General features: G+C 38.4%; 1 protein-coding gene across 1 annotated transcript in view; it reads left to right on the top strand.

Annotated features, from left to right (window-relative positions):
- Nucleotides 1–25,589, top strand: part of IDE (insulin degrading enzyme) — a 122,847-nt gene that overhangs the window by 25,143 nt on the left and 72,115 nt on the right. Inside the window, 3 exon segments of the mRNA NM_001314100.1 lie at nucleotides 11,277–11,461; nucleotides 12,464–12,671; nucleotides 17,721–17,890. Of these exon segments, the coding sequence (NP_001301029.1) occupies nucleotides 11,277–11,461; nucleotides 12,464–12,671; nucleotides 17,721–17,890 (563 nt within the window).

Genomic DNA, 25,589 nt, shown 5'->3' with positions numbered 1-25,589 from the left:
CTTCACCGGGAGCCCGATGTGGGACTCGATCCCCAGACCAGGATCACACCCTGAGCTGAAGGCAGACCCTCAACTGCTGAGCCACCCAGGCATCCCACTTTCTGCTTTGTTTTAAAATAACCAGTCTAGTTCAGGGTTAAAAGTTGTTTGATATAGGGCAGCCCCAGTGGCGCAGCGGTTTAGCGCCGCCTGCAGCCCAGGGCGTGATCCTGGAGACCCTGGATTGAGTCCCACGTCAGGCTCCCTGCATGGAGCCTGCTTCTCCCTCTGCCTGTGTCTCTGCCTCTCTCTCTGTGTGTCTCTATAAATAAATAAATAAAATCTTTTTTTTTTTTTTAAATAAAATCTTTAAACAAAAAAAAAGTTGTTTGATATAAATGTTGAAAATTATTGAAGGGAGAATTTAAAGTTTGATCATTTTGCTTTTATTTGGATTACATTTATTGCGTATCACTCTTGGTTGGTTGCTGGGAGTATCAAGTTTTTTGTTTTTTGTTTTTAAAGATTTTATTTATTTATTCATGAGAGGCAGAGAGAGAGAGAGAAAGGGAGAGAGGGAGAGAGGCAGAGACACAGGCAGAGGGAGAAGCAGGCTCCATGCAGGGAGCCTGATGTGTGACTCGATCCCGGGACTCCAGGATCACTCCCTGAGCCAAAGGCAGATGCTTAACTGCTGAGCCACCCAGGGATCCCCTAGGAGTATCAAGTTTTATTTTTAAATCTTAACTGGGGTCTAAAGTAAGTAATTACTCCAAAGCTAGTTTTCATATCATACTTAGTATGTAAAGACTTGAGTTAGAATATTTAGCATTAGACTTTATTATTGACTTAGTTAAATTGACTCTTGACTCATGCTTTACTTATATGGGCCTCCTATTTATTGTGGCCAAGATGACATAAACAGAAATAATTGTCTCAGGACACACCCGAGAAGGGTTAGATAGTTATCATGTTAATTGGACCATTGTTTCTTAGTGAGTCTTCTTAGTTTAGCACTTGTTTGATTTGGACAGCTACTTCTTAGTTTCCATATGGCACCATTTCCAAGATGACTTTTTGTGCATGATAATTATAGCCTTGGGTAACTCATGTATCTCCTTCCTCCTTTATTTTATTATGTTTGATATTTTTAAAAACTATTTTAAAAAAACTTTTAATTGAAATATAAGTGTTCAGGTTGCTGAATTTTCACAAACTGAACCTATCTGTATAACTGGCATGTGATCAGTCTCAGAAGACTCCCTCATACTTCCTTCTAATCGCCACTCCTTGCCCCCAAGGGAAACACTATCTTGACAAAAGGCTTACAGCTTGATTTTACTTCTTGCACTTGACATAAATGGGAGGATGCAGTATTTAGTATTTGCAGAAAGTTTCTTTCACTCAACCTTATGTTAGTGAGATTCATCCTTATTGTGCTTTTCATTTTCACTGTTGTATACTATTTCATTGTGTGACTTTATTAGTTTTTCTTTTCAATGTTAATGGACATTTGATCATTTCTAATTTCGGCTATTACGAATAGTATTGCTATGAATATACAAGTGCATTTCAGGTATATATTTAATATATAAATTGTGTCAGATTGTCAGCTTTAGACTGCCTTTTTAGAAAGGTTTTTATTTATTTATTTATTAAAGATTTTATTTATTTATTCATGAGAGGCAGAGACATAGGCAGATGGAGAAGCAGGCTCCTCGAGGGAAGCCCAACGTGGGACTTAATCTCAGGACTCCAGGATGACGACCTGAGCCAAAGGCAGACGCTCTACCACTGAGCCACCCAGGGATCCCAGATTTTTATTTCTTTTAGAGAGTGTGCCTGTGGGGGGAGGAGCAAAGGGAGAGGGTGAGAAAAACCCAGGCTGACTCTATGCTGAGTGTGGAGCCCAATATGAAGTCCGACCCATGGCTCGATCTCACAACCCCAAGATTAGACCTGAGCTGAAAGCAAGAGTCAGATGCTTATTAACTAGCTACACCACCCAGGTACCCCTAGGCTGCCAGTTTTTATTTTTTTATTTTTTATTTTTTTATTCTTTTATTTTTTGCATGGTATATATCAGTTCATTAGCATTTATAAGATTAAGAAATTGTTTCAGCAGAGTACTTCCAATCCGGAAATGAAGAAACTAATGACATCTAAAAGCATGAGAGACTGTGGTAACAATCAACTTGCAAGGAAAGTCTTGTCAGACTGAGGATGAGTTCATGAGCCCGAGACATTGCCTTTTAGGACTGCAATCTAGCGTCCTCTTTTCTTTTTTTTTTTTAATGAATTTATTTTTTATTGGTGTTCAATTTACCAACATACAGAATAACACCCAGTGCTCATCCCATCAAGTGCCCCCTCAGTGCCCGTCACCCATTCACCCCCACCCCCCGCCCTCCTCCCCTTCCACCACCCCTAGTTTGTTTCCCAGAGTTAGGAGTCTTTATGTTCTGTCTCCCTTTCTGATACTTCCCACACATTTCTTCTCCCTTCCCTTCTATTCCCTTTCACTATTATTTATATTCCCCAAATGAATGAGAACATATAATGTTTGTCCTTCTCCGATTGACTTACTTCACTCAGCATAATACCCTCCAGTTCCATCCACGTCGAAGCAAATGGTGGGTATTTGTCGTTTCTAATGGCTGAGGAATATTCCATTGTATACATAAACCACATCTTCTTTATCCATTCATCTTTCGATGGACACCGAGGCTCCTTCCACAGTTTGGCTATTGTGGACATTGCTGCTATAAACATCGGGGTGCAGGTGTCCCGGCGTTTCATTGCATCTGTATCTTTGGGGTAAATCCCCAACAGTGCAATTGCTGGGTCGTAGGGCAAGTCTATTTTTAACTCTTTGAGGAACCTCCACAGAGTTTTCCAGAGTGGCTGCACCAGGTCACATTCCCACCAACAGTGTAAGAGGGTTCCCTTTTCTCCACATCCTCTCCAACATTTGTGGTTTCCTGACTTGTTAATTTTCCCCATTCTCACTGGTGTGAGGTGGTATCTCATTGTGGTTTTGATTTGTATTTCCCTGATGGCAAGTGATGCAGAGCATTTTCTCATGTGCATGTTAGGCTGCCAGATTTTTTTTTTTTTAGGCTGCCAGTTTTTAAACAATGGTTGTACCAATTTGCATTCCCACCAGCATTGTATGAGAGTTTGGGTTACTCTCTAAGTTCTCTGTCACTTAATATGTTCCATCTTTTTCATTTTTGCCATTCTGGTGGGTATGTAGTGATAGCTTAGAAAATTTGTGACAAAAAAAAAAAAAAATTTGTGACAAAATCAACCATGCATTTGGGGCATCTTGAGCCTTTAATCTGTCACACCAAACTCCTGCACCCACCGAAGCCTCTATTATTTATCTTTCTTGAGTAGAGCCCTTCTTAGGCCAAATGTTGTGATCTTCAGTCTGCTTTCAAAATCAGCAAATACCCCCAGAGAAGAAGACAGGTGATGATCATCAGCTACCCCAGAGGGCTCTCCCATCTCTTGAATTTGCAGTTCACCCAACCCTCATTTCTTCCACAGCTCTCCAACATCTTTGAAGATATGATTTTCTAGTTTATCATGGCCTTTCTATTTATTTATTTATTTTTTAAATATTTCTTTCTTTATTTATTCATGATAGACACAGAGAGAGGCAGAGACACAGGCAGAGGGAGAAGCAGGCTCCACGCTGGGAGCCCGACGTGGGACTCGATCCCAGGACTCCAGGATCGCGCCCTGGGCCAAAGGCAGGCACTAAACCGTTGAGCCACCCAGGGATCCCCTGGCCTTTCTATTTATTGAAGCTGAATCTGGTTGCCATGAACTATTACTATCCTATCCAAAAATGGAAGTTGTCAGAGATTCTTGGGGTTTTCTATTTACATGCTAGGGAGGAAAAATTTTCTCTTGTCCTTCAAAGGTTCTTCTGGCTGGTCTAAGAATTAAATTGACATGAGACAGACTAACAGAAGAAAATCAAATTTAATTTTGTATGTATAGGAATCATACCTAGATGAGAGATTCAGAGACAGAAAGGTAAAATGAGGTATATATGCTGTCCTGAGCTAAAGAGTGAGATGGGGCCTGGGGCCTCAAAGAGGAGGGCAGTTCATAGGGCAGTAAGAAGAACAGATATTTGATAACTAGATGTTTACCCACCTGTCCCCCTGCCGCCATACACATGAGTCACTCAGATAAAATTTATCTTTGGTAAAAACTTACGGGAGAGACCCCCAATTTAGATTCTTTTGGGTAGTTATGAGAGGGGTCATAATTTCTCTTGAGCCTGCAAGGTCTTGATTGCCTTCAACTCAAAATAGTCTACATGCCAAAGTGATATATTTTGGGCAGACTTGCTCTGAACTTCTTCATACACAGTCATGTCACCCATGAATGATGTTAGTTGCCTTTCTCTGTTCTCATCTTGATGTGTTTTTTTTTTTTTTTCCTTGCATTATTGGACTTGTCAGAATCATCAGTCCCTTGTTGAATAGAAGAGAGGATAGTGATGTCTTGTTTGTGGGGAAGGGGGTTGCAGATGTCTGCATTTTACCACTGAGTATGATAATTGCTGTAGTTTTTGTGGATATTTTTCAGATAAAGGAATTTTCTTCCATTTCTAGTTTGTAGTTTTTAAAAAAAGATAGATTGTTGAATTTACTTATTTTTTTCTGCATCTACCTAGATGATTGTGATTTTTCTCCTTTTTTTCTGTTCCTGTGGCTTAATGTTTGCTTCTGAAAAATTAAAATTAGCCATATAGTCCTACCATGTCTACTGTAGTAATTATCATATTCCCTTTCACACACAGGACAATTGTACATACTCTTCTCTCTTTAAACCTGCTATACATTTAATCTTGCCATATGTTTTCCTTTTTAATTTTTATTATCATGTATCAAGTATCATGAGATAATGATTCTCAGCGCAGGGAGATTCTAATCTCTGGCAGATTAAAAGCATTCTTCCAGGCTCCCTCCACTACCTATCTCTGTTTTCTGTGGGGAGAGGGGAGTAAAAGAACTGAAAACTCTCCTTGGAGCATTTATTTCGACCTGTTTTAATTTTTGTTTCCTTGTTGTTATTTGGGATTGTAAGGGAGGGGAATGGGGTCAGGGAATGGCTGTGGGGGTGGTAACTGTGAGCTGAGGAAAAAAGCCATTTATAATTTCCTTAAGTATCACCTTCTGCCCCTCCCCTTCCCACGCTTCCTCTTTCTCTATAGTTCCAGCTCTGCCACAAATCAATTGTGTAAATGCCCTTGGGGGAAGTCATTTAATCACTGAGCTTTTGTTTCCTCTTCTGGGGTTGAGGAGAATGGTCATCAGCAGCTGCTGTGACCTGTCACTTAGGGAGAATGGGAAAATTAAATGGGCAGTTTATAAAGTATATGAGAGTAATTGTTAGTAATAGTTTTGTACATGGCATCTTAAATTTTCTAAAAGCCTGAAGACTCCCTGTGGAAGAAAGAAGGTGTGAAACACCCTCAGTCCCCAAACTACAACTGTAAGAAACCTGTGGTCAACTAACTGTGTGTCAAGGGGTAAAAAATGGGGGTCTTGTTCATTTGCTTCAACCTCCATAAAGCCCCTATAAAGTGTTCCATGTTAAGCTTGTCACTTTTGTTTTTTTGTTTCTGTTTTTGTTTTTAAATTTATTTATGATAGTCACACACACACAGAGAGAGAGAGAGGCAGAGACATAGGCAGAGGGAGAAGCAGGCTCCATGCACTGGGAGCCCGACGTGGGATTCGATCCCGGGTCTCCAGGATCGCACCCTGGGCCAAAGGCAGGCGCTAAACCGCTGCGCCCCCCAGGGATCCCAAGCTTGTCACTTTTGAAATGACCATCAGCCATTGATATGTATGTACCAGAACTAAAAATTTGCAAAAGCACCTATCTCCAAAATGCTGCTGCTGTAGGATTCCTTTATTTATTTAAATTTCATTTATTTCAGAGAGAGTGTGTCAACACACACTCACTCATGTGCAGTGGGAGGGGTGGTGGGAGAGGGAGAATCTCAAGCTGACTCCTCGCTGAGTGAACAACTGAATGGGGGCTTGGTCTCACAACTCTGAGATCATGACCTGAGCTGAAATCAAGTCAGATGCTTGACCAACTGAGCCACCCCTGTAGGAGTCCATTCATTATTCATTCATTCATTCATTCATTCATTCTTATTTATTTATTTATTTATTTATTTTTAAGATTTTATTTATTCATGAGAAACACAGACAGGCAGAGACAGGCAGAGGGAGATGTAGACTCTATGAGGAGCCTGATGTGGGACTGCAGCATCACGCCTTGAGCTGAGTCACCCAGGTGTCCCAGTAGGAGTCCTTTTAAATTGCAATCACCCTTACTCATTTAAGGTTCATTTTTTCATCTTAAACTTCTTTCCAGAGGATAGAGAGTTAGAATTGAGATTTAATTGACAGGATTTTAGTTTGTACCTACCTTTATGATCTAGCTGGCATATAAAGTGAGGTATACTGTTCTGTATAGCTGAAGAGCCATGGGCATTTGCTTCCCTGAGACATGTTGTGATTTTTTTTTTTTTTTTTTTACATTAAGTAACATGAATAATATTTGAGAATATGTGATCTTACTCTGAAGCATTCTAGGGCTCATACCACTGAACCCTTACCGATACTACCTTGATATTCAGTCTTAACCTCTGTTTTCTTCCAGGAAGAAAGGATGTTTATGGTGTCATTCTGATTTCAGACATTTTCTCTGTGGGTGCCTCCTCCCCATCCAGGAGTGCCATAGGCAAGCTCAGCTTCCACCTCCAGTTTTAGGAGTGGGTGGATGGATTCCACAGAAGGGAGGTTTTGATTTCTAATTTTGCTATTAGCAGGGCATTCACCTGTTTGAGTTTATAGGTCATGCATTTAGAAATTAGAGATAGATGAAGTCTGCCTTTAAATATGTCTGGGGCTACGGGGGTGGGTAGAGAGCAAAAAAATTTCTCAATCTCCTATTAAATAGGCTGTGAAACACTTAAAGAGATATGAGATAAAAGACTGTCAAAGGTTATCTGAATAAAAGATGATTTGCATAAAAAATTTCCTCTTGGTATGGGAATTTGAAAATGACCTATTTGGGAATTTAATTTTGCACACCTGCAGTTTAGGTCTTTACATGTCTCGATAAAATCCATGATCTTTCAGGGGGAGTTCTGGTGCTTTTGTTTTTCTGCTTTATGCCTCCTGTTGTTGTTTTTTTTTTCTCTCATCACCAGTCCTTTGCTCAGGTATGTCTTTCCTTTTATTTGTCATGCTTCCACTGCCTCTCTTTCCCCTCTCTCCCCTCCTACACAGAGTTAGATGCCCCTGTTTCATTATTCCCATAGTGCCCCAGGAACAACTCTGTCACCACGCTTAAAAAGGTAATGGCCTGTTTTCCCTTCACTAGTCTGAGTTCCTTCAGAGCGAGGGCTCTGGGATACTATCTTTATAGCTAATGTACATGGCGTATTGTCTGCATCTTAATAGGCCTCCTTAAATGTTCTTTTGGCTTTGGGGGACCTGGGGTGGACACAGGACTGAAAGTTAAGAGTTGAGTTCTCATTGTAACTTTTTGCTGTATGATCTTGGGGCAAGTGATTTAAGTTCCCTGACCTTCAGTTTCCCTATAAGTAAGATGAGGGTACTAGCCCACTTAGGGATCTTGTTCAAATGCAATGCAGATTCTGGCCCAGTGGGTCTCTGGTGGTTTTTGATTATTTTACATTGTTAACCAGCTCTCAGGAAGAGCCAGTGCTGCCAGTCCATGAACTGCAAAGGACTAGATAACATGTAATGACTCTTCCAGCTTTTATATTAGTTTTAAATTCTGAACAGAATTGCAAAATATACCATAATTGCTAAATCCCTCTCCTGTTTATCAGAATGCTGAACACTGACAATGTTGTGCCTTATGAAGCTTCCAATGTATGATAATGTTGGTAAATTTGAAAGTAGTTTTATTGCTCCTAAGATTTTGACTTAGGTTAAAAATACCAAATAAGTGTCTGGGAAAGCATTTGAGTTAGCACCAGCCTGTCATCTGAAAGTCAGAATTATTCCTGAAGGCTTTATGCTAATGAGGGAGCTGGGATGTGATCTCATGAATACAGAGTATAAATACAGAGACAGGCAAGCTGTTGATGAATTCATCGTCAGAGGAGTTCCCGATCATTTCCTTCAGTTCTCCAGAAGGTGAGAATCAAATTGTTGTAGGATGTGCTGATAGATAGGCTGCAGGGATCCAGACTATGCCTACTGAATATAGATTGCTGGGGATGGATCTTGTTTGAAGATGTTGCTACTGTTTCTTTTGGCTTTTACTTCCTCAAGAAGTCATGATACTTGATTTGGTAGCATTGCCAGCATAGAAATTTATAGTTGTTCTTGATCTCTTGTACTAATGTCTAAAAGTAGTTGGACTAATTTTTATATTTGACTTAGAGAATAAATTCATATCTTTGTGCTCAATCACCAGAGATTTCACTCAGTCATGCCTTGAGTATCTAAATGAGTTCTCTGTGCATGCCTGTGATGAACTCTGATGGTACATATTTTTTCCTCTGGGAAAAAAAAGAAAATCTGGACAAGGGAAACTGAACCCTGAACAAGGTACAGAATATAGCCTATAGTGGAGGGTGGTTATCTTACTTCTGATGAATTTTCCACCTCCCACAGAATAAGACAATTTGTCCTACTAAAGTGAGCTGTATTTCATCTCCCCACCACAACTGTGGGTTGGACAGACTTTTTAGAGCTCTATCATCATCATCATCATCATCATTTCATTTTAGTCACTTGTAGCCCTTGTAGCCCTAGGCTCCCCTAGGTCAGACTACCTGGGGTGAGCACACTAAGAGGAGTTAGGTGAAAACAATGGCAATGGAATAAAAACAAATAACCTTTGGTTTTTGTTCCGGAGAGAATCCCAACCCCTCTCTCTAGTAGAGCTTTAGAGGAGGGACCCTAAGCTATTCTCTGTGGTACACTCTGAGCTTTCCTATTGTCTTTTAATGCTGCCCTTCTTCCTGGGGGTCTCAATGAAGGCTGTCTCATGGTTTATTTAATCTCAACCCAGATTAAAGTCTTTGAAATCAGCTCTATATTGAAGGCATTTATTGCAATCCCAACAGATTGTTCTTGGGAAATACCTTAACCAGGATTATTATCCTTGTGTTCTTCCTTGGAGGTTCAGATAGATCGTTTTCTGTTCCCTGAGATTTTTTTTTTTTAACCACAAAACACCTTTTTTTAAGACTTTGCACTCACATATTTTCATCTGTCTTTAACATCGAACTTCAGTGGCTTGTGACTAATGAAATAGGAGTTGGAATTTTCCAATGGTGATCTTATATCCCAAAAATGTTAGCATTATATTTTATGCTTTGTTTTTCAAGAAATAATTTTTACTATAAATAGGGCATGACTATTAGCAGTATCTGTATAAAGTATTATGTGATTTTTTAAAAGTATTATATATTTATTATGACCTAGACTATTGATTTTTAAAATTCCAAAGAATCTTAAAAGGAGATCTAGGGGACAATCTTAATAGGAGCAGACCTCTTTGGTTAATCATTTGTTACTCAGAAGAGTAGTTAGTTAATTTCAGAGAGGAATATATTCTGGTAAAAGCAAACTGGATTTATCCCTCCTTTAACTTCCAGATATTCTAATACAAAGGACAAAGATTTTATTGAAAATAATATTATGCCTATTTATATTTATGCCCCTTCTGATTTAAATCTGGATGTCTCTCAGTCTTTAAGAAGCAAATAGATCTACCTCTTTTGTCTTCTTCTAGGTAAGAAGAATATATGCTAGCTTTAGGGTCATTTTTCCTCTGTAGTCTCAGATCAGACTTTATCTGATTAGTCTGTTGGCCTACTAATATAACAGGCTCATTTTTGTCTCTTAAATGATTCCCAGTATAGAGAAAAAGAGCATCAACTCTTAGTCTCAAAAACATACACAATCCCAGACTCTGGAACATCTCTTCCCTGCGCTAATTATAGGCAACACTCCTACCAAATTCCATGTCTAGCCTCTTCCCATTCTGGTAACCCAGCTTTCCTAGAGAGGGAAGTCCTTTGTAAGAGAATTTATCTAACATCTTAAGACAACTAGACTCTTCCTGCTCTGGCATTCAGTTTTTCACCAGATTATAAAAATTGCTTGGGGTCCCTTCCCACCTTTTTTACTTGTTTGTATGTACTCCTCCCCTCCCCTCCCCCCCGCCACCCCCCCCAACCCCCCGCGCCTTCCTAGTGTAATCCCGGTATCTTATTTTGTATCAGAATTTTACAGGATTTTTGGGATCCCTGGGTGGCGCAGCGGTTTGGCGCCTGCCTTTGGCCCAGGGCGCGATCCTGGAGACCCGGGATCGAATCCCACGTTGGGCTCCCGGTGCATGGAGCCTGCTTCTCCCTCTGCCTGTGTCTCTGCGCCTCTCTCTCTCTCTCTCTGTGACTATCATAAATAAATAAAAATTAAAAAAAAAAAAAAAAGAATTTTACAGGATTTTTTTCTCATTGAGGGTTGTAGTCCCCTGTGTTCTGTTCTGTTCTGTTTGAGCATGGACATATTGGACCCATGAGTTCTAGTTCTGCCCTATTTTTTTTTTTTTTTTTTTTTTTAGATTTTTATTTATTTATTCATGAGAGACCCAGAGAGGCAGAGACACAGGCAGAAGAAGCAGGCTCCATGCAGGGAGCCCGAAGTGGGACTCGATCCCGGGTCTCCAGGATCACACCCTGGGCTGAAGGTGGCACCAAACTGCTGAGTCACCCAGGCTGCCCCTGCCCTATTTTTGAATATCATCAGCAATGTTTTGGTTGGTCGAATACTAATCCTCACACAACTTCTCATCTTTAGTAAATATTTCTGAAATGTAAAAAAAAAATTCTGAAATGTGTGGGAAAGCAGTTATTGGTTATTAAAAACTCTTTTCTAGGTCAATACACTGACCAGCTCATTGCTCAACCTATCCTGTCTCAAATTTCCATCCAAGTGCTCTCCTAGATCAAATTGGACTCTGCAAAAACAATATTGTTAGCATTTCCCTAACAAGAATGAGGGGTAAGAGGGAAGAGAGAAATGATTTTACCCTGTAGGTAAGCTATAGAAAAAGTTTCCTCCAGATACATTTTTTTAATCTGATGATGTATTATATGGGTTTGCTTGGTATTACTTTTTAGTAATTACTAAATTAATAATTACTTTTTAGTCTTTAAAAAAAATAAGCCACAGTGCAACAATTAATACTTTTTTTCTTTTCAGTTTCCAAGAGAAGAGTTATAGCAAAATGAATAATCCAGCTATCAAGAGACTAGGAAATCACATTATCAAATCCCCTGAAGACAAGAGAGAATACCGTGGGCTAGAACTGGCCAATGGTATCAAAGTACTTCTTATCAGTGATCCGACCACAGATAAGTCATCAGCAGCACTTGATGTACACATAGGTACAATTTAAAATTGTGAATTAAACTTTGTTTTGTTTTCTTGATCTTATGTTGACATTTATTAGAACTCTCCATGGGTGTGCAGATAAAGACCTCCTAGTTATCAGTTTGATGTACCTTACTTTGTACAATAGCCCTGAACAGCCATTGACAATCTACATTTGTCAAAATAAAATAATCTTACATTTATTTTTTTAGGTTCTCAGCTAAGGTGACCTAGCAGCAAGGAAATTAATCCTCATCCTTTATAGTAGCAGTGGTAATGCTTTCACTTTTATACACTTTTGATACACTAGGAAATATATTTTTTTGATTCTTGTGTGACATTTCCTTTACATTTAATGTGGCTTTAGTCAAATTGATTCTTGCTTATATGTACATAAGTATGTTTCTTTTTTTCTATCTGAAAAGTTTTTATTTAACTCAGTGGTATTTTAAAATTGAGGAAATAAGGTAATAACCATCATGTATTGAACAAATAATTACTTCTAAGTATGACATGGTGTGTGTTTTGTAAATATCATCTAATTTGTGTTCACACAGCTCTCTAGATGAGGTATGTATAGAAAAAGTGACTGAGGCAAGATAAAATATTGTGCTCACAGTTTCAGAGTCAGCAGAGCAGATAACCCTAAACCTGTGCTCTTACCACTACTCTGTATTGTCCCCTGCAATAAATTGTCAGAACTAGAAAGCTCTAGGTCTTATCAAACAGTGAATTCAACTGTTTCTTCCCCTCCAGTGTATGATAGGTAAGGAAACTAATGTCCAGAGAGGTTAAGTAATCTGCCCAAAGTTACCAGCTAATTAGTATCACAAGCTGAGGCTAGAATTTAAACAATACCATTTTAGAGCAGCCTATGCCTAACTTTCTCTGATTGTATGGTTGGAGCTGTCATGTTAACGGAAGTTCCAGATCATCTGCAATCCATCTGTATTTTATTCTAACTTTAAACATAAAAAAAAGATGTGTTGTATTTATGTATGTTTTTTCTCTTTCAGGTTCATTGTCAGATCCTCCAAATATTGCTGGCTTAAGTCATTTTTGTGAACATATGCTATTTTTGGGAACAAAGAAATACCCTAAAGAAAATGAATACAGCCAGTTTCTCAGTGAGCATGCAGGAAGTTCAAATGCCTTTACCAGTGGAGAACATACCAATTACTATTTTGACGTTTCCCACGAACACCTAGAAGGTGCCCTAGACAGGTAATGCCGAGTACCATAGGAATTATCCAACGTGAGCATTTTATTACATTAACAATAGTAACAGTTACTATTTTTATAAAGATGTCTTCACAGCTTTATAGCTTAACAAGAAGTATTTTAACCAGTATTTTCCCCTGTGTTTTATTAAAAAAAAAAAAAAATGGGTGATACATATTTATTTTGTGGTAGAGGAAAAATAATGGCTTGACTTTAAACCAGTCTTAAAATTCTTGCCAGCTCTTCCCGTTCTAAGTAGTATTATATATGAAGCATGTGATGAAGAATAAACTGTAATAGTGTCATGGATTTCTTTTCAAACATGCTCCTATTCCAGGATGGTAGAACTTGAATATTCTGTTCTCCTTTAGTTACTCTATTCTCAAGGATACTTATTGGATATAGAATTTTTTTCTTTTTTAAGAATTTACTTATTTGACAGAGTACAAGCAGGGAGTGGCAGGAAGAAGGAGAAGGAGAAACAGGCTTCTTGCTGAGTAGAGTGCCCATGTGGGACTCTATCCCAGTATCCTGGGATCATGACCTGAGCTGAAGGCAAATGCTTAACCAGCTGAGCCACCCAAGCACCCCCAATTTTTTTTTATTGAAGTATAATTGACATTGTATTAGTTTCAGGTATACAACATAATGATTCAGTATTTGTATACATTACAAAATGATCACCACTGTAATCTTGTTACCATCTGTCATCATACAAAGTTACAAAAAAGTTTTCTTATGAGAACTTTTAAGATTTACTCTTTTGCAACTTTCAAGTTGGCAATGCAATGTTACTGAATATAGTTACCATGCTGTACATTATATCCCCTTGATTTTTATAACTGAAAGTTTGTATTTCTTGACTCCTTTCACCCACCTCAAAATCCCCTTTCTTCTGACAACTATCAGTCTGTTCTCTGTATCTATGAGATTTGTTTTTTACATTCCATGCAATCATACCTGTCTCTCTTTGACTTATTTCACTTAGCATAATACCCTTAGGTCCATCCATGTTGTTGCAAATGGTAAGATTTTGTGAGGTTTTTTTTCTTTTCCTTTTTTAACAGCTGAGTAGTCTTCCCTTTGTATATATATGCTACATTTTCTTTATCCATTCATCCATCCATGGACACCTAGGTTGTTTTCACACCTTGGCTATTGTAAATAATGCTGCAGTAAACATAGGGGTGCTTATATCTTTTCTTCAAATTAGTGGGTTTTTCCTTTGGGTAAAAATCCAGAGGCGGAATTGCTAGATCATATGGTAATTTTGTTTTTAATTTTTTGAGAGTTGTCTGCAGTGGCAGCACCAATTTACATTCCCACCAAAACATGGGTTTCTTTTTCTCCACGTTCTTGCCAACACTTGTTATTTCTTGTCTTTTTGGTAATAGCCATTCTCGCTGGTATGAGGTGACATTTCATTGTGTGACACAATATTTTGACCAGCTGTTTCAACCCTGGGGACGTTTTGTGAAAGTATTTTCTGAAGCAACCCCCATTAAGCCAATTTAATTTCTTGGTCAACTTTCTACACAGCTTAACAATTTCTAATTTTTTGTCATCCTAGTGATTTGATTCATTATCCAAAATAGAATTTTTTCTTGGTAACTCTTTATAGTTTTCTATATTGCTAAGAAGGTATAATTCTGCACCTTTTGATAGATCTAGAATGAATTTTGACTTAGCAATTATAGTAGTAGCTTTATTTGCTTACTTATATTAATAATAGTCATTGTACGGGGATCCCTGGGTGGCTCAGCGGTTTAGCACCTGCCTTTGGCCCAGGGCGCGATTCTGGAGTCCCGGGATCGAGTCCCGTGTCGGGCTCCCGGCATGGAGCCTGCTTCTCCCTCTGCCTGTGTCTCTGCCTCTCTCTCTCTCTCTCTGTGTGACCATCATAAAAAACAAACAAACAAACAAACAAAAACCCTAGTAGTTTGAATTTATTCCTTAGTGGAAAGAAAATTAACAGGGAAGAGACATGGGTTCAGGATCCATGGCTGGGTCATAGTAGCCTGTTTCTTACTTATTCTAGATTACGTTTCAGTGTTTAGGGAGCAGCTTTGAGGTATAATCATCTTTTGTATTTATTCCCAGAAGACTTCCATTAATGTGTTCCCTGGGATCATACACTGCATTTAATTTCCTGCTTTACAAATGCTACAGCAGATGTTCATATAATCTCTGTATGATGGAGGATGTCTGTTACTTGACTCAGAGGATTAAAAAAAGCCCACTAGTATAAAAGCATCTTTTTTTTTTTTTTTCAGGAGATTTATTTATTTTAGAGAGAGAACATTTGTGTGAGTGGGGGGGGGGGGTGCAGAGGGAAAGGGAGAGAATCTTAAGCAGATTCCACACTCAGCTTGGAGACAGTTGCGGGGCTCCATCTCACAACCTTGAGATCATGACCTGAGCCAAAACCAAGAGTCCGACACAACAGACTGTGCCACTGAGGCACATAAGAGCATCTTATTAAAATATTGATTATATTGTCATTATCTTGACCCTTTACATGGATCTATCCAGCTATGGTATGTCACTTTTAGGTACTTTTTAGTAGCTTAAACATATTGAGATAGGTAAAAGAGGTTACTTGTCCAGAAATATCTGTTTCCATGTATCTTTGATTATAGACTCAAGATAGATGGAGTTTTCCTTTGGATTGGTATGTGTAAAGTACTTAGCACAGTATCATATTTACTGTGTGCATAGAATAAATATCATGTAGTGATAGCAGTTTCTTTGACAGTTGAACTGTGAAGTACAATTGCTGAGATATCTATAGATCCAAGAATCTCTTAGGCCCTCTTCAGACAGTTTCTGTTGATAGCTTTATCTGAATTCTGGATTTTGTTTTTATAAGATGGAGTCTAAAGGTTCTTAAGATTCACTATATGAAATCATGCTTTAAATCGCAACCTGATACAGGAGAGTTAACTTACAACTAAAATTGTTTTATTTTTATTTTTTTATTATTTTTAAAAAGTCATTTATTAGAGAGTATGGTTGGGAGGGGGGAGGCAAAGATAGAAGCAGACTCCCCCCTTTTTTTTTTAATATTTTATTTATTCATTCATGAGAGACACACACAGAGAGAGGCAGAGACACAGGCAGAAGGAGAAGCAGGCTCCACACAGGGAGCCCGACGCGGGACTTGATCCTGGGTCCCCAGGATTAGGCCCTAGGCTGAAGGCAGGTGTCAAACCGCTGAGCCACCCAGGCTGCCCCAGCAGACTCCCCATTGATCAGGGAGCCAGACTAAAGGGCTCAACCCCAGGACCCTGGAATCATGACCTGAGCCAAAGGCAGAGGCTTAACTGACTTAGCCACCCAGCTCCCTTACTAAAGTTATTTTAGTTTAAACTTTGGTACTACTAGTGAAGGATAGCCTTGAGAGGAGCATTTAATTATCTACGTCAGAGTTACATGCCACGTCATTTGTTGAATCAATGGTTATTAACATTTTTAAATTCTCTTAATATTCTGTAAAAGCCCATAATTGTGTCTTGGTCAAACTACTTTCATGGGGTTTTCATTCTATTATTTTTTTCCCAACTAAATAAAGTTGTTTGTTTTTCTTTATAAGAAGAAAAATATTCAAATAGAGCCTTTAAAAGGTAGGTCACCTGGGGCTCCTGGGTACCTCCGTTGGTTAAATGTCTGACTCTTGATCTTGGCTCATGTCTTGATCATTAGATCAAGATTGATCTCATGGTCGTGAGTTTGAGCCCTGTGTTGGGCTCCATGCCCAGTGCGGAGCCTACTTAAAAAGGAATTAAAAAAAAAAGTAGGTCACTTAGTTTGTCCTAAAATGTCTGAGTCTTAGTTCAGTGGCCTCTAAAACTGTGAATTTAAGATTTATTTGCCCAAGAACTGTCACCTGCCTTTTCCTTTTTTGGAGAATTAGACATACATAACAAAGATTTTAGTGACTTGCCAAATTGCAAATCTTAAATAGATTGCTACTGTCTTCATAAATATGCCTTGACTTTTTGCTGTTGTAGTATTTTGATTTATAAAAGAAATAAATATTTGGTCTTTCTTCCCTTTTCTGATTCATATCTCCTAAAACCCTTAGAATTTCTTACTTGATGAGAATGTTCAAGGTGTCTTTTGTACATTAATAAAGTGACTTTGGGGAAGCCCCTAGGTAACCTGTTTGGGGGACTGGTTTCCAGGGTAACTAGCTTGGAAATTTGGAACTTTGACACGTATCCCCAGACCTTCCAGGAGGGGAGGAGGGGCTGGAGTTCAGTCACCAATGGCCTGTGATTTAATCAGTCATGTGATTTAATCAGTCATGCTTAGGTAATGAAGCTGCCATAGAAACCCAAGAGCACAGGGTTTACAGAACTTCAGGTTGGTGACCACATGGAGGTTTGGGGAGAGTGGCCTCCGTGCCTCTTCCATGTACTTTGCCCTGTGCATCCTTTCCATTTGGCTATTTCTGAATTATATCCTTTTATAATAAACTGGTAATCTAGTAAGTAAAATGTTTTTCTGAGTTTTGTGAGCTCCTGTAGCAAATTAATTGAAGCAGAGGAGGTGGTGGGAACCTCTGGTCTATAGCCAGTTAGTTAGAAGGCCAGGTACAACTTGGACTTGGGATTGGCATCTGAAGTGTGTTGACTATATTTTCACTAATATCTCTTGGGGTAGGGCATCCTGGGTGGCTCAGCGGTTTAGCGCCGCCTTCAGCCCAGGGCCTATTCCTGGAGACCCAGGATCGAGTCCCACATCGGGCTTCCTGTATGGAGCCTGCTTCTCCCTCTGCCTGTGTCTCTGCCTCTCTCTCTGTATCTCTCATGAATAAATAAATAAAATCTTTAAAAAAAAATATCTCTGACTTCTGAACTTATATATGTCTAGTATTTTTCTTCTGTTACTTAGAATTTATTTTGCATTTCTTTTCTCTTGGGTAGGGATGGTAGTTTTTTTCTTCTGTAGAATTCATATGTCTTATCTGTTAAGTTTGAAACATATTTTCAAAAGGCTACTCTTAAAAATAACAGCTTTCAAATTGTTAATTGTGTTTTACACCCTTAGGTTTGCACAGTTTTTCCTGTGCCCCTTGTTTGATGAGAGTTGCAAAGACAGAGAGGTGAATGCAGTTGATTCAGAACATGAGAAGAATGTGATGAACGATGCTTGGAGACTCTTTCAGTTGGAAAAAGCTACGGGGAATCCCAAACACCCCTTCAGCAAATTTGGGACAGGTTTGTCAACAGCAGCTTTCACACATTAGTTCTGTCCTCATTTAAACCCACAGCCTCTTTTCACAGTATTATATTTTACAGTTCAGGTTAGAGGATTTTAGAACTCCCTATTCCTAGTATCCTGTACTTTATAAACTCTCAGTCCTGAGAAAAGGTTGTTACATTGTTGCTACACCCTGTTAGGACTTACCATACTTCACCTATGTTATCTGCCTGGTTCCTGTGTAGGCACTCATATTTGTGACTTGTGACTTAAGATGAGGCTGAAGCTTAGGTGTATGAGTTTCATGGAGAAAGTGATGGGTTATTAAGAAACATGATCAAATATGAAGCAAGTTTGTTGGATAAGAAGATATAGAACGGAATTCAAAGTTTAGAAACAGAATGAAGTCACCAGGTGACTAGCACTTTGGCTGATAGTTCAAAAAGATGTCAAATGGGCTTTTGGCAGTGGACTTCATACATAAAACTTGGAATGATAGTCTCGAAATTTTTTTTTTTTTCAAAATTATATTAATAATGACCTAAGCAATTTTTTAGCCCTCTGGAGGGCTTACTCTGGTCATCATTCAAACAGGGGTCTAAATGTTTTAGGAGCATAACAGCTAGAGGCATGAATAGATGTTAAGTAGCATTTCAAAGAGAGATAATAGATCTTTATTCTGAAGTCTACCTTCCAAATAGAAGTACTTTTTTTAATGCTTACTTCTAGCCTTTTTGAATCATCTTGCTCCCATCACTTCCACCTCAACTCCTTTTACATGCCTATCATCCCTCATGGGGGTGGTTCTGTGGGAGCTGGAACTCTGTGAAAGGCACACCAGGTCCCTGCTCTCAGAGTGCTACAATCTCTTTCCAAGAATGACAGGGAATAGAATAAAATAAATGTGGAGATCTTTGATTTCATAATTGTGCCCTTTTTCTTTATTCAGTTATTCATTAAAAAGTACATGTTTAATTTAAATATTTAAACAGTGCAAAAGTATTTTTTTAAAAAAGCTAAAACAGCAACTCTCTTTTCCTCATCTACTCCTGCCAGTCCTACTCACCAGATGTAATCATCATTAACAGGTTGCTATGATTAAAATACTGCTTTGTAGATTATAAAATGGCATAAAAATATAGGTTGCTTGTATACTTACAAATTTGTGCATCTTATATAACTTATTTTGGGGAACATGTTTTAAGACTATAAAGACAGCTTTCTTTCAGTGTGGATACCATTCCAGTATATCCCAACAGCAGCCAGGGAATTAACATAGCTTGTAGGATTAGAAGGAGGGTTTTTTTTTTTAATGTTTTGCTTTTAGTAATTTCTCCACCCAATGTGGGGCTCAAACTCATGGCCCCAAGAGTAAGAGTCACATGCTCTTCCGACTGAGCCAGCCAGGTACCCCGAATTAGGAGGAGTTTTTTTTTTTTTTTTTAAGATTTATTTATTTATGGGGTGGGTAGAGAGAATCATAGGAGTTTTTAAACATTTGCGATTAGAAGCAGAGATATTATTATATTCTTTAGATGTATAGGACTTGGCACTCAGTATCAATGTCATTGCTAAGATGAATACTGTGGTCCCTAAAATGTCTGTGTAATGGTGAGCTGTTTGAAAGGTGGCTTTGAGTGCACCTAGGCATCTTAGTTGGTTAAGTGTCCGACTCTTGATTTCAGCTCAGGTCATGATCTCAGGGTTATAAGATTGAGCTCTGTATTGGGTGTGGAGCCAGCTTAAGATTCTTCCCCTCTCTCTGCCCCACTCCTACTAAGAAAAGGAAAGAAAGGTGGCTTTTGTAGAGAATGTCAGCATTCATGGTATATCAAGAAGGGGATGTGAGTTTTTAAAAAAAATCAATTTCAAAATCATTACATCCAAATGGTTTTTGTCTTTTAAGTAGTATCTCTGGTAGGTTTTGATTACTTACACCAACAGTGCTGCTATTGTGCAGAACATGTTGGAGCTCCTCTTTGGGAGTTGTTTTTTTAAATAGCCTCACCAGTGGCAAATCATAATCAGGAAGCAACCACAAATCTTCCAGAAAAAAATCCAGTGAATAAGGTAGGTGATATTACTTCTGGTCACAAGCAGGGAACAATCTTAAAATGTTCTAGAGGCAGGTTTTAGGAATGATGGGCAAAGAGAAACATTGAATGGTCATGTATGTATAGATGGATTCTGAGGGGGCAGCCCGGGTGGCTCAGCGGTTTAGCGCCGCCTTCAGCCCAGGGTGTGATCCTGGAGACCTGGGATCGAGTCCCACGTCAGGCTCCTTGCAGGGAGCCTGCTTCTCCCTCTACCTGTGTCTCTGCCTCTCTGTGTGTGTGTGTGTGTGTATCTCTCATGAATAAATAAATAAAATCTTTAAAAAAAAAAAAGATGGATTCTGAGGGCATGCTTGTTTTTTAATTTTTTATTATTATTATTTTTTTGGACAAAACTTGTTTTTTTATAAACCACTAACAAGGCTAGGCAGTTAGTGGTATGAAGTAGTATAAACAGCCAAGAGATGACTGAGCCAGACTCAGTACAAAAGTACAGAAAATGTGATAGAAGTAATGCAAATGCCAAGTTACTTCTGATTTTAGAAGTATAAACGAGGGGCGCACTCTTAAGTGTCCAACTCTTGGTCTGGGCTCAGGTAATGATTTTAGAGTCATGAGATCAAGCACCACATCTGGCTCCATGTTCAGCAAGGAGTTTGCTTGAGATTCTGTCCCTCTGCCCTTCCCCTACTTGTATACGCACATCCACGCACTCTTTTTCTCTCTAAAATAAATAAATCTTTAAAAAACTAGTTAAAAAAAGGAAGTATAAACTAACATTAAACTTTTTAGAGTAGAGATTTTGTCCCTTTTTAAGGTCATAGATATGTTTGGAACATAATGGAAGCTGTATATTCTCACTGTAGAAGTTATACATACAACATTTTACAGAAGTGATCCTTGAAAAAGAATGCTTCTCAGAAAAATTCACACTTAATTTACTTTTTACTTTTAGTGACTTCAGATGTTTTTTCTGTGAATGTGGGTCATTTTCTTCATCAAGGGATTATAATTTATTATGTTAATAATACTTAAAATATTAACATATATTTAAAACATTATTATTTAAATAAAGATACCAAGAAAAGCTGAGTATTTTATTTATTTATTTTTAAAGATTTTATTTATTTATTCATGAGAGACACAGAGAGAGAGGCAGAGACATAGGCTGAGTGAGAAGCAGGCTCCCTGTGGGGAAACCTATGCCAGACTTGACCCTGAGACCCTTGGCATTGTGCCCTGAGCCCAAGGCAGACGCTCAACCCCTGAGCCACCCAGGCATCCCAAGAAAAACTGAGTATTTTTAAATGAACAAAAGCTAAGCATTGTGTTATTAATTTTCAGGAAACCTTACAGTAGAATGTTTGTCCTTTATAATGGTTTTTCATGCTTCAAAATAGTATAGATCAGTTGCTTTCAGACTTTTTTTGTATATGACCCACTGAAAAGCATGTTTTTTTTTAACCAACTCAGAACACATATGTGTGTTTTTCTTGTTGTTTTTTTTTTATAGTCACAGAGAGAGAGAGAGAGAAGCAGAGACATAGGCAGAGGGAGAAGCAGGCTCCATGCACCGGGAGCCTGATGTGGGACTCGATCCCGGGTCTCCAGGATCGCGCCCTGGGCCAAAGGCAGGCGCCAAACCGCTGCGCCACCCAGGGATCCCTGTGTGTTTGTATAAGCAGTTAAAGCAAAAGTTTTACCAAACATTATCTATCTAATATCTTGGTCCCTCTCTTATATTGTTTCTTTAAAAAAAAAATTCTGGTCTACCAATACATTAAATTTATTTTCATTAAATCAAATGGGTCCCAACTCAAGTGTTAGGCAGTCATTTTGGTAGGCTCAGAAAAAGCATTTGATAAATCTCAGCACTCCTTCATGACGAAAAAGAGCAAGAGGGGTTCCTGAGTGGCTCAGTTGATCATGTGTTTTGATTCTTGAATTTGACTCAGGTCATGATCTTTGGATCATGAAGTCAAGCCCATGTGGAGCCTGCTAAAGATTCTCGCTCTCCCTTTCTCTCTGCTCTTCCTCTCCACCCCTGCTCGTGTATGCACATGTGTATGCACATGCTCTCTTTCAAAAAAAGAACAACAAAAAACTCTTGAGCTGATAAAAACCTGCATCAACATAATTAATGATCAGATTTCAAAAGGATTTCCATTGAAAGGCAAAAACAAATAGAATACTATGTAATCACTTTTTTGTTCAGCTGTACCATGCTATAGCTACTAATCATTGTAATAAGGGAAGGCAATGTGATATATACAAGGTAGAAAGGAAGCAAAAAAAAACTTATTCCATGATTGTACAAAAATATTCAAGAAAATCTTTAGATCAACCATTAGAAACAATTCACCAAAGTTGTCAAAAGATAAACATTAAAATTCCATTCTTGTATCAGTAGTAATCAATTAGAAAAATGTTACAGGAAAAGTGATTTCATTTACAGTATAAAAATATCTATAAGATATTTAGAAATAAATCTAATAAGAGGTGCAAGTAATATATGTTGGGAATAATAGAATACTTGAGTAAATGGGAGATAAACTATGTTCATGAATGGGTAAACTCAGTATCACACAGATGTAAGTTCAACATCAATTTATCTTAATCCAATTGAAAACCCTAGTTTTGTTTGAGGAACCTGATAATCTGATTATAAAATTAGTAAGAAAAAGTAAAAGGCCAAGAATAGCTAAGATACTTTGGAAGAACATGGAAGAAAGGACTAATTCTACCAGATACAAACACTTATTATTAAGTTCTAGTAGTTATAATAGTGGAATTGGTGCAAGATTACGGGAAGATAATAGATTATAGACCCTAGAAATATACTCACATATATATGGAAATTTGACCTAAGGCAGAGGTACATTACAAACAGATGAAGGGGAAATTATCTGTGTAGAAATAAGTAAAATTAGATGCTCATCTCCTACCATGCACAAAAATAAGTTCCAGGTCAATTAGACCTAATTATGAAAAGAGAACTTCACAACTTATATTTCCCTCTATCTTAAGAAAAGTGTTCTGAGGGGATCCCTGGGTGGCTCAGCGGTTTGGCGCCTGCCTTTGCCCAGGGCATAATCCTGGGGCCCCGGGATCGAGTCCCGCATCCGGCTCCCAGCATGGAGCCTGCTTCTCCCTCTGCCTGTGTCTCTGCCTCTCTCTCTCTCTATCATAAATAAATAAATGAATAAATCTTAAAAAAAAAAAAGAAAAAGAAAAAGAAAAGTGTTCTGAAAGGAAAAAAAAAAAAAAGACCAAAAAACAGACTCTTAACAATAGAGAACAAACTTTAACTAGTGGGGATGGATGAATTAGGTGAAGGGAATTAAGCATAGACTTATCATGAAAAAAACTAATGTATAAAATTGTTGAACCACTAACATAAAATGTTAGTACACCGGGATCCCTGGGTGACGCAGCGGTTTAGCACCTGCCTTTGGCCCAGAGCGCGATCCTGGAGACCTGGGATCGAATCCCACATCGGGCTCCCAGTGCATGGAGCCTGCTTCTCCCTCTGCATATGTCTCTGCCTCTCTTTCTCTCTCTCTCTGTGTGACTATCATAAATAAATAAAAAAACTTAAAAAAAAAAAGTTAGTACACCAGAAACACACTTTATGTTAACTATACTGGAATTAAGGGGCACCTGACCGGCTCAGTGGTTGAGCGTCTGCCTGTGGCTTAGGTGTGATCTGGGTGTCCTGGAATTGGGTCCTGCGTCAGGCTCCCTATGGGGAGCCTGCTTCTCCCTCTGCCTATGTCTCTGCCTTTCTCTCTGTGTCTCTCATGAATAAATAAAATCTTTATAAAAAAAAAAACTTCTGTAAGAAAATAAGTAAAAAATAAAACCGTTCTTTAGAGAAATAGGAAGAAGGATATGAATATGGAGTTTACACAAGAGGGTATTTGAGTGAACATTAAAAAGATGCTCAAATCATTAAAATGGGGAAAAATAAAAAATTAAGTAATTAAATAATGAGGGGCATCTGGTTGGCTCAGTTGGTTGAGTGACTCTTGATCTCAGCTCAAGTCTTGATCTGTTGGGAGTTCAAGCCCTGCGTTGGGCTCTATGCTGGATGTGGAGCCTAATTAAAAAAGAATTAGGGGCACCTGGATGGCTCATTCAAGTGTCTGCCTTCAGCTCAGGTTAGGATCTCATGGGTCCTGGGATCTGAGCCCCACATCAGGCTCCTTGCTCAGCAAGGAGTCTGCTTCTCCCTCTGCTTTCCCCCTTCTTTCATGCTCGTGCACTTTCTCTCTCTCAAATAAATAAAAAAAAATCTTTAACAAATTAAATTAAAAATAAACAATGAGATGCCATTTCATACCTATCAGGTTGGCAACAATCGAAAGTAAGACAAAACTGAGTATTGTATTGGTGAGGATGTAGAAAAGCAAATTCATGTGCTGTTTTGGGAAAATAAATTGGTTCATTCATCTTGTAAAGCAGTTTGGCAATATCTAATGAAGGGATGCCCATGCCTTTTGACCCAAGAAACCTATTTCTTAACATACACCCTAGAAAGAAACAACTTTAGTCATTGTGCACAGGGCACATATACAAGAATGCTCTGGAAGCATTATTTGAACTAGTGAAGAGTAGGAAATGACTTAAATGTTATCAACAGTTGAATAAATTAATACATTTTGGTCTGTTCATACAGTGGAATATTCTATAAAATTTAAAATTAGTAAGCTTATCCCAACCAGGTAAAGAGCAAAATATTTTGAGCAAAATGCAAGTTGCAGAATATGTTTTGTGTGATAACTTTCTATAAAATTTGAAGACCAGCAAAACAGTACTGCATCTTGTTAATGTCTTTATGTGCATATAATATAGTATAAAATATGCATAAGAATTATTAAACACCAAGTTCTTTTTAGTATCTCTGGGAGTGGGGGGAGAGAGGAAATAATTTTATAACAAAATATGGCAAAAATGTGAAGAGTGATAAAACTGTAGTAAGTACATAGTGTAAATGGTGTAATTCTGTATGGTTAAATATTTATAAATATTTTATAGTTTTAAAGGAGAAATGTGAAATACTTCTACCCATTTATCTAACAAAAAGGGGAAGATGAAAGGCTGAGAAGGTAACACTTTTCAAGATGAACAGGAAAAGCCTATTTTTGTGTGTTGAGGACTATTTGTATGTTTACTACTTAAGCTTGTCTGTGTCAAAAGAAACCTGTAGGTTACCTGTCTTATTCTAGTAAGCATTTGGTTTTGTAAACCTTGGTCTAATCAAGCAGGATAAGCCTTTAAATTGCTGTCCTTTTTCCTATGTCTTGGGTTCACATGCTCAGAGTTCTCACATTCTCAAACTGACATCTGGCAAATATTTTTCTGTTTGAAGTCAGTTACTCTGTTTGAAAGTTGTTTTCATAGCTCCTGTGTGTTAAATCTATCTCCACACAATATGTCTTCATGAATCTCTGTATCACTCTCCTAGCCTTAGACTTCAGCCAGGAATCCCACCTCCAACTAGCATATTCCTAGGTGATTTTAAGTTTTGGCTTCCAAAGTTGGGCAGTGCTTGATGTGAATATTCACTCTACCACTGGCCAGCTCAGAGACTCTGGACAAGTTTCTTTCTTTCTTTCTTCTTTCTTAGGGGTGTGAGGGGGAGGGAGTGAAGGAGGAAGGT

This window comes from Canis lupus, chromosome 28, assembly GCF_011100685.1.
Source record: "Canis lupus familiaris isolate Mischka breed German Shepherd chromosome 28, alternate assembly UU_Cfam_GSD_1.0, whole genome shotgun sequence".
NCBI classification, from domain to species: Eukaryota; Metazoa; Chordata; class Mammalia; order Carnivora; family Canidae; genus Canis; species Canis lupus.
Note: the sequence above shows the minus strand (reverse complement) of the source record. Positions and strands in the feature narration are given on the sequence as shown.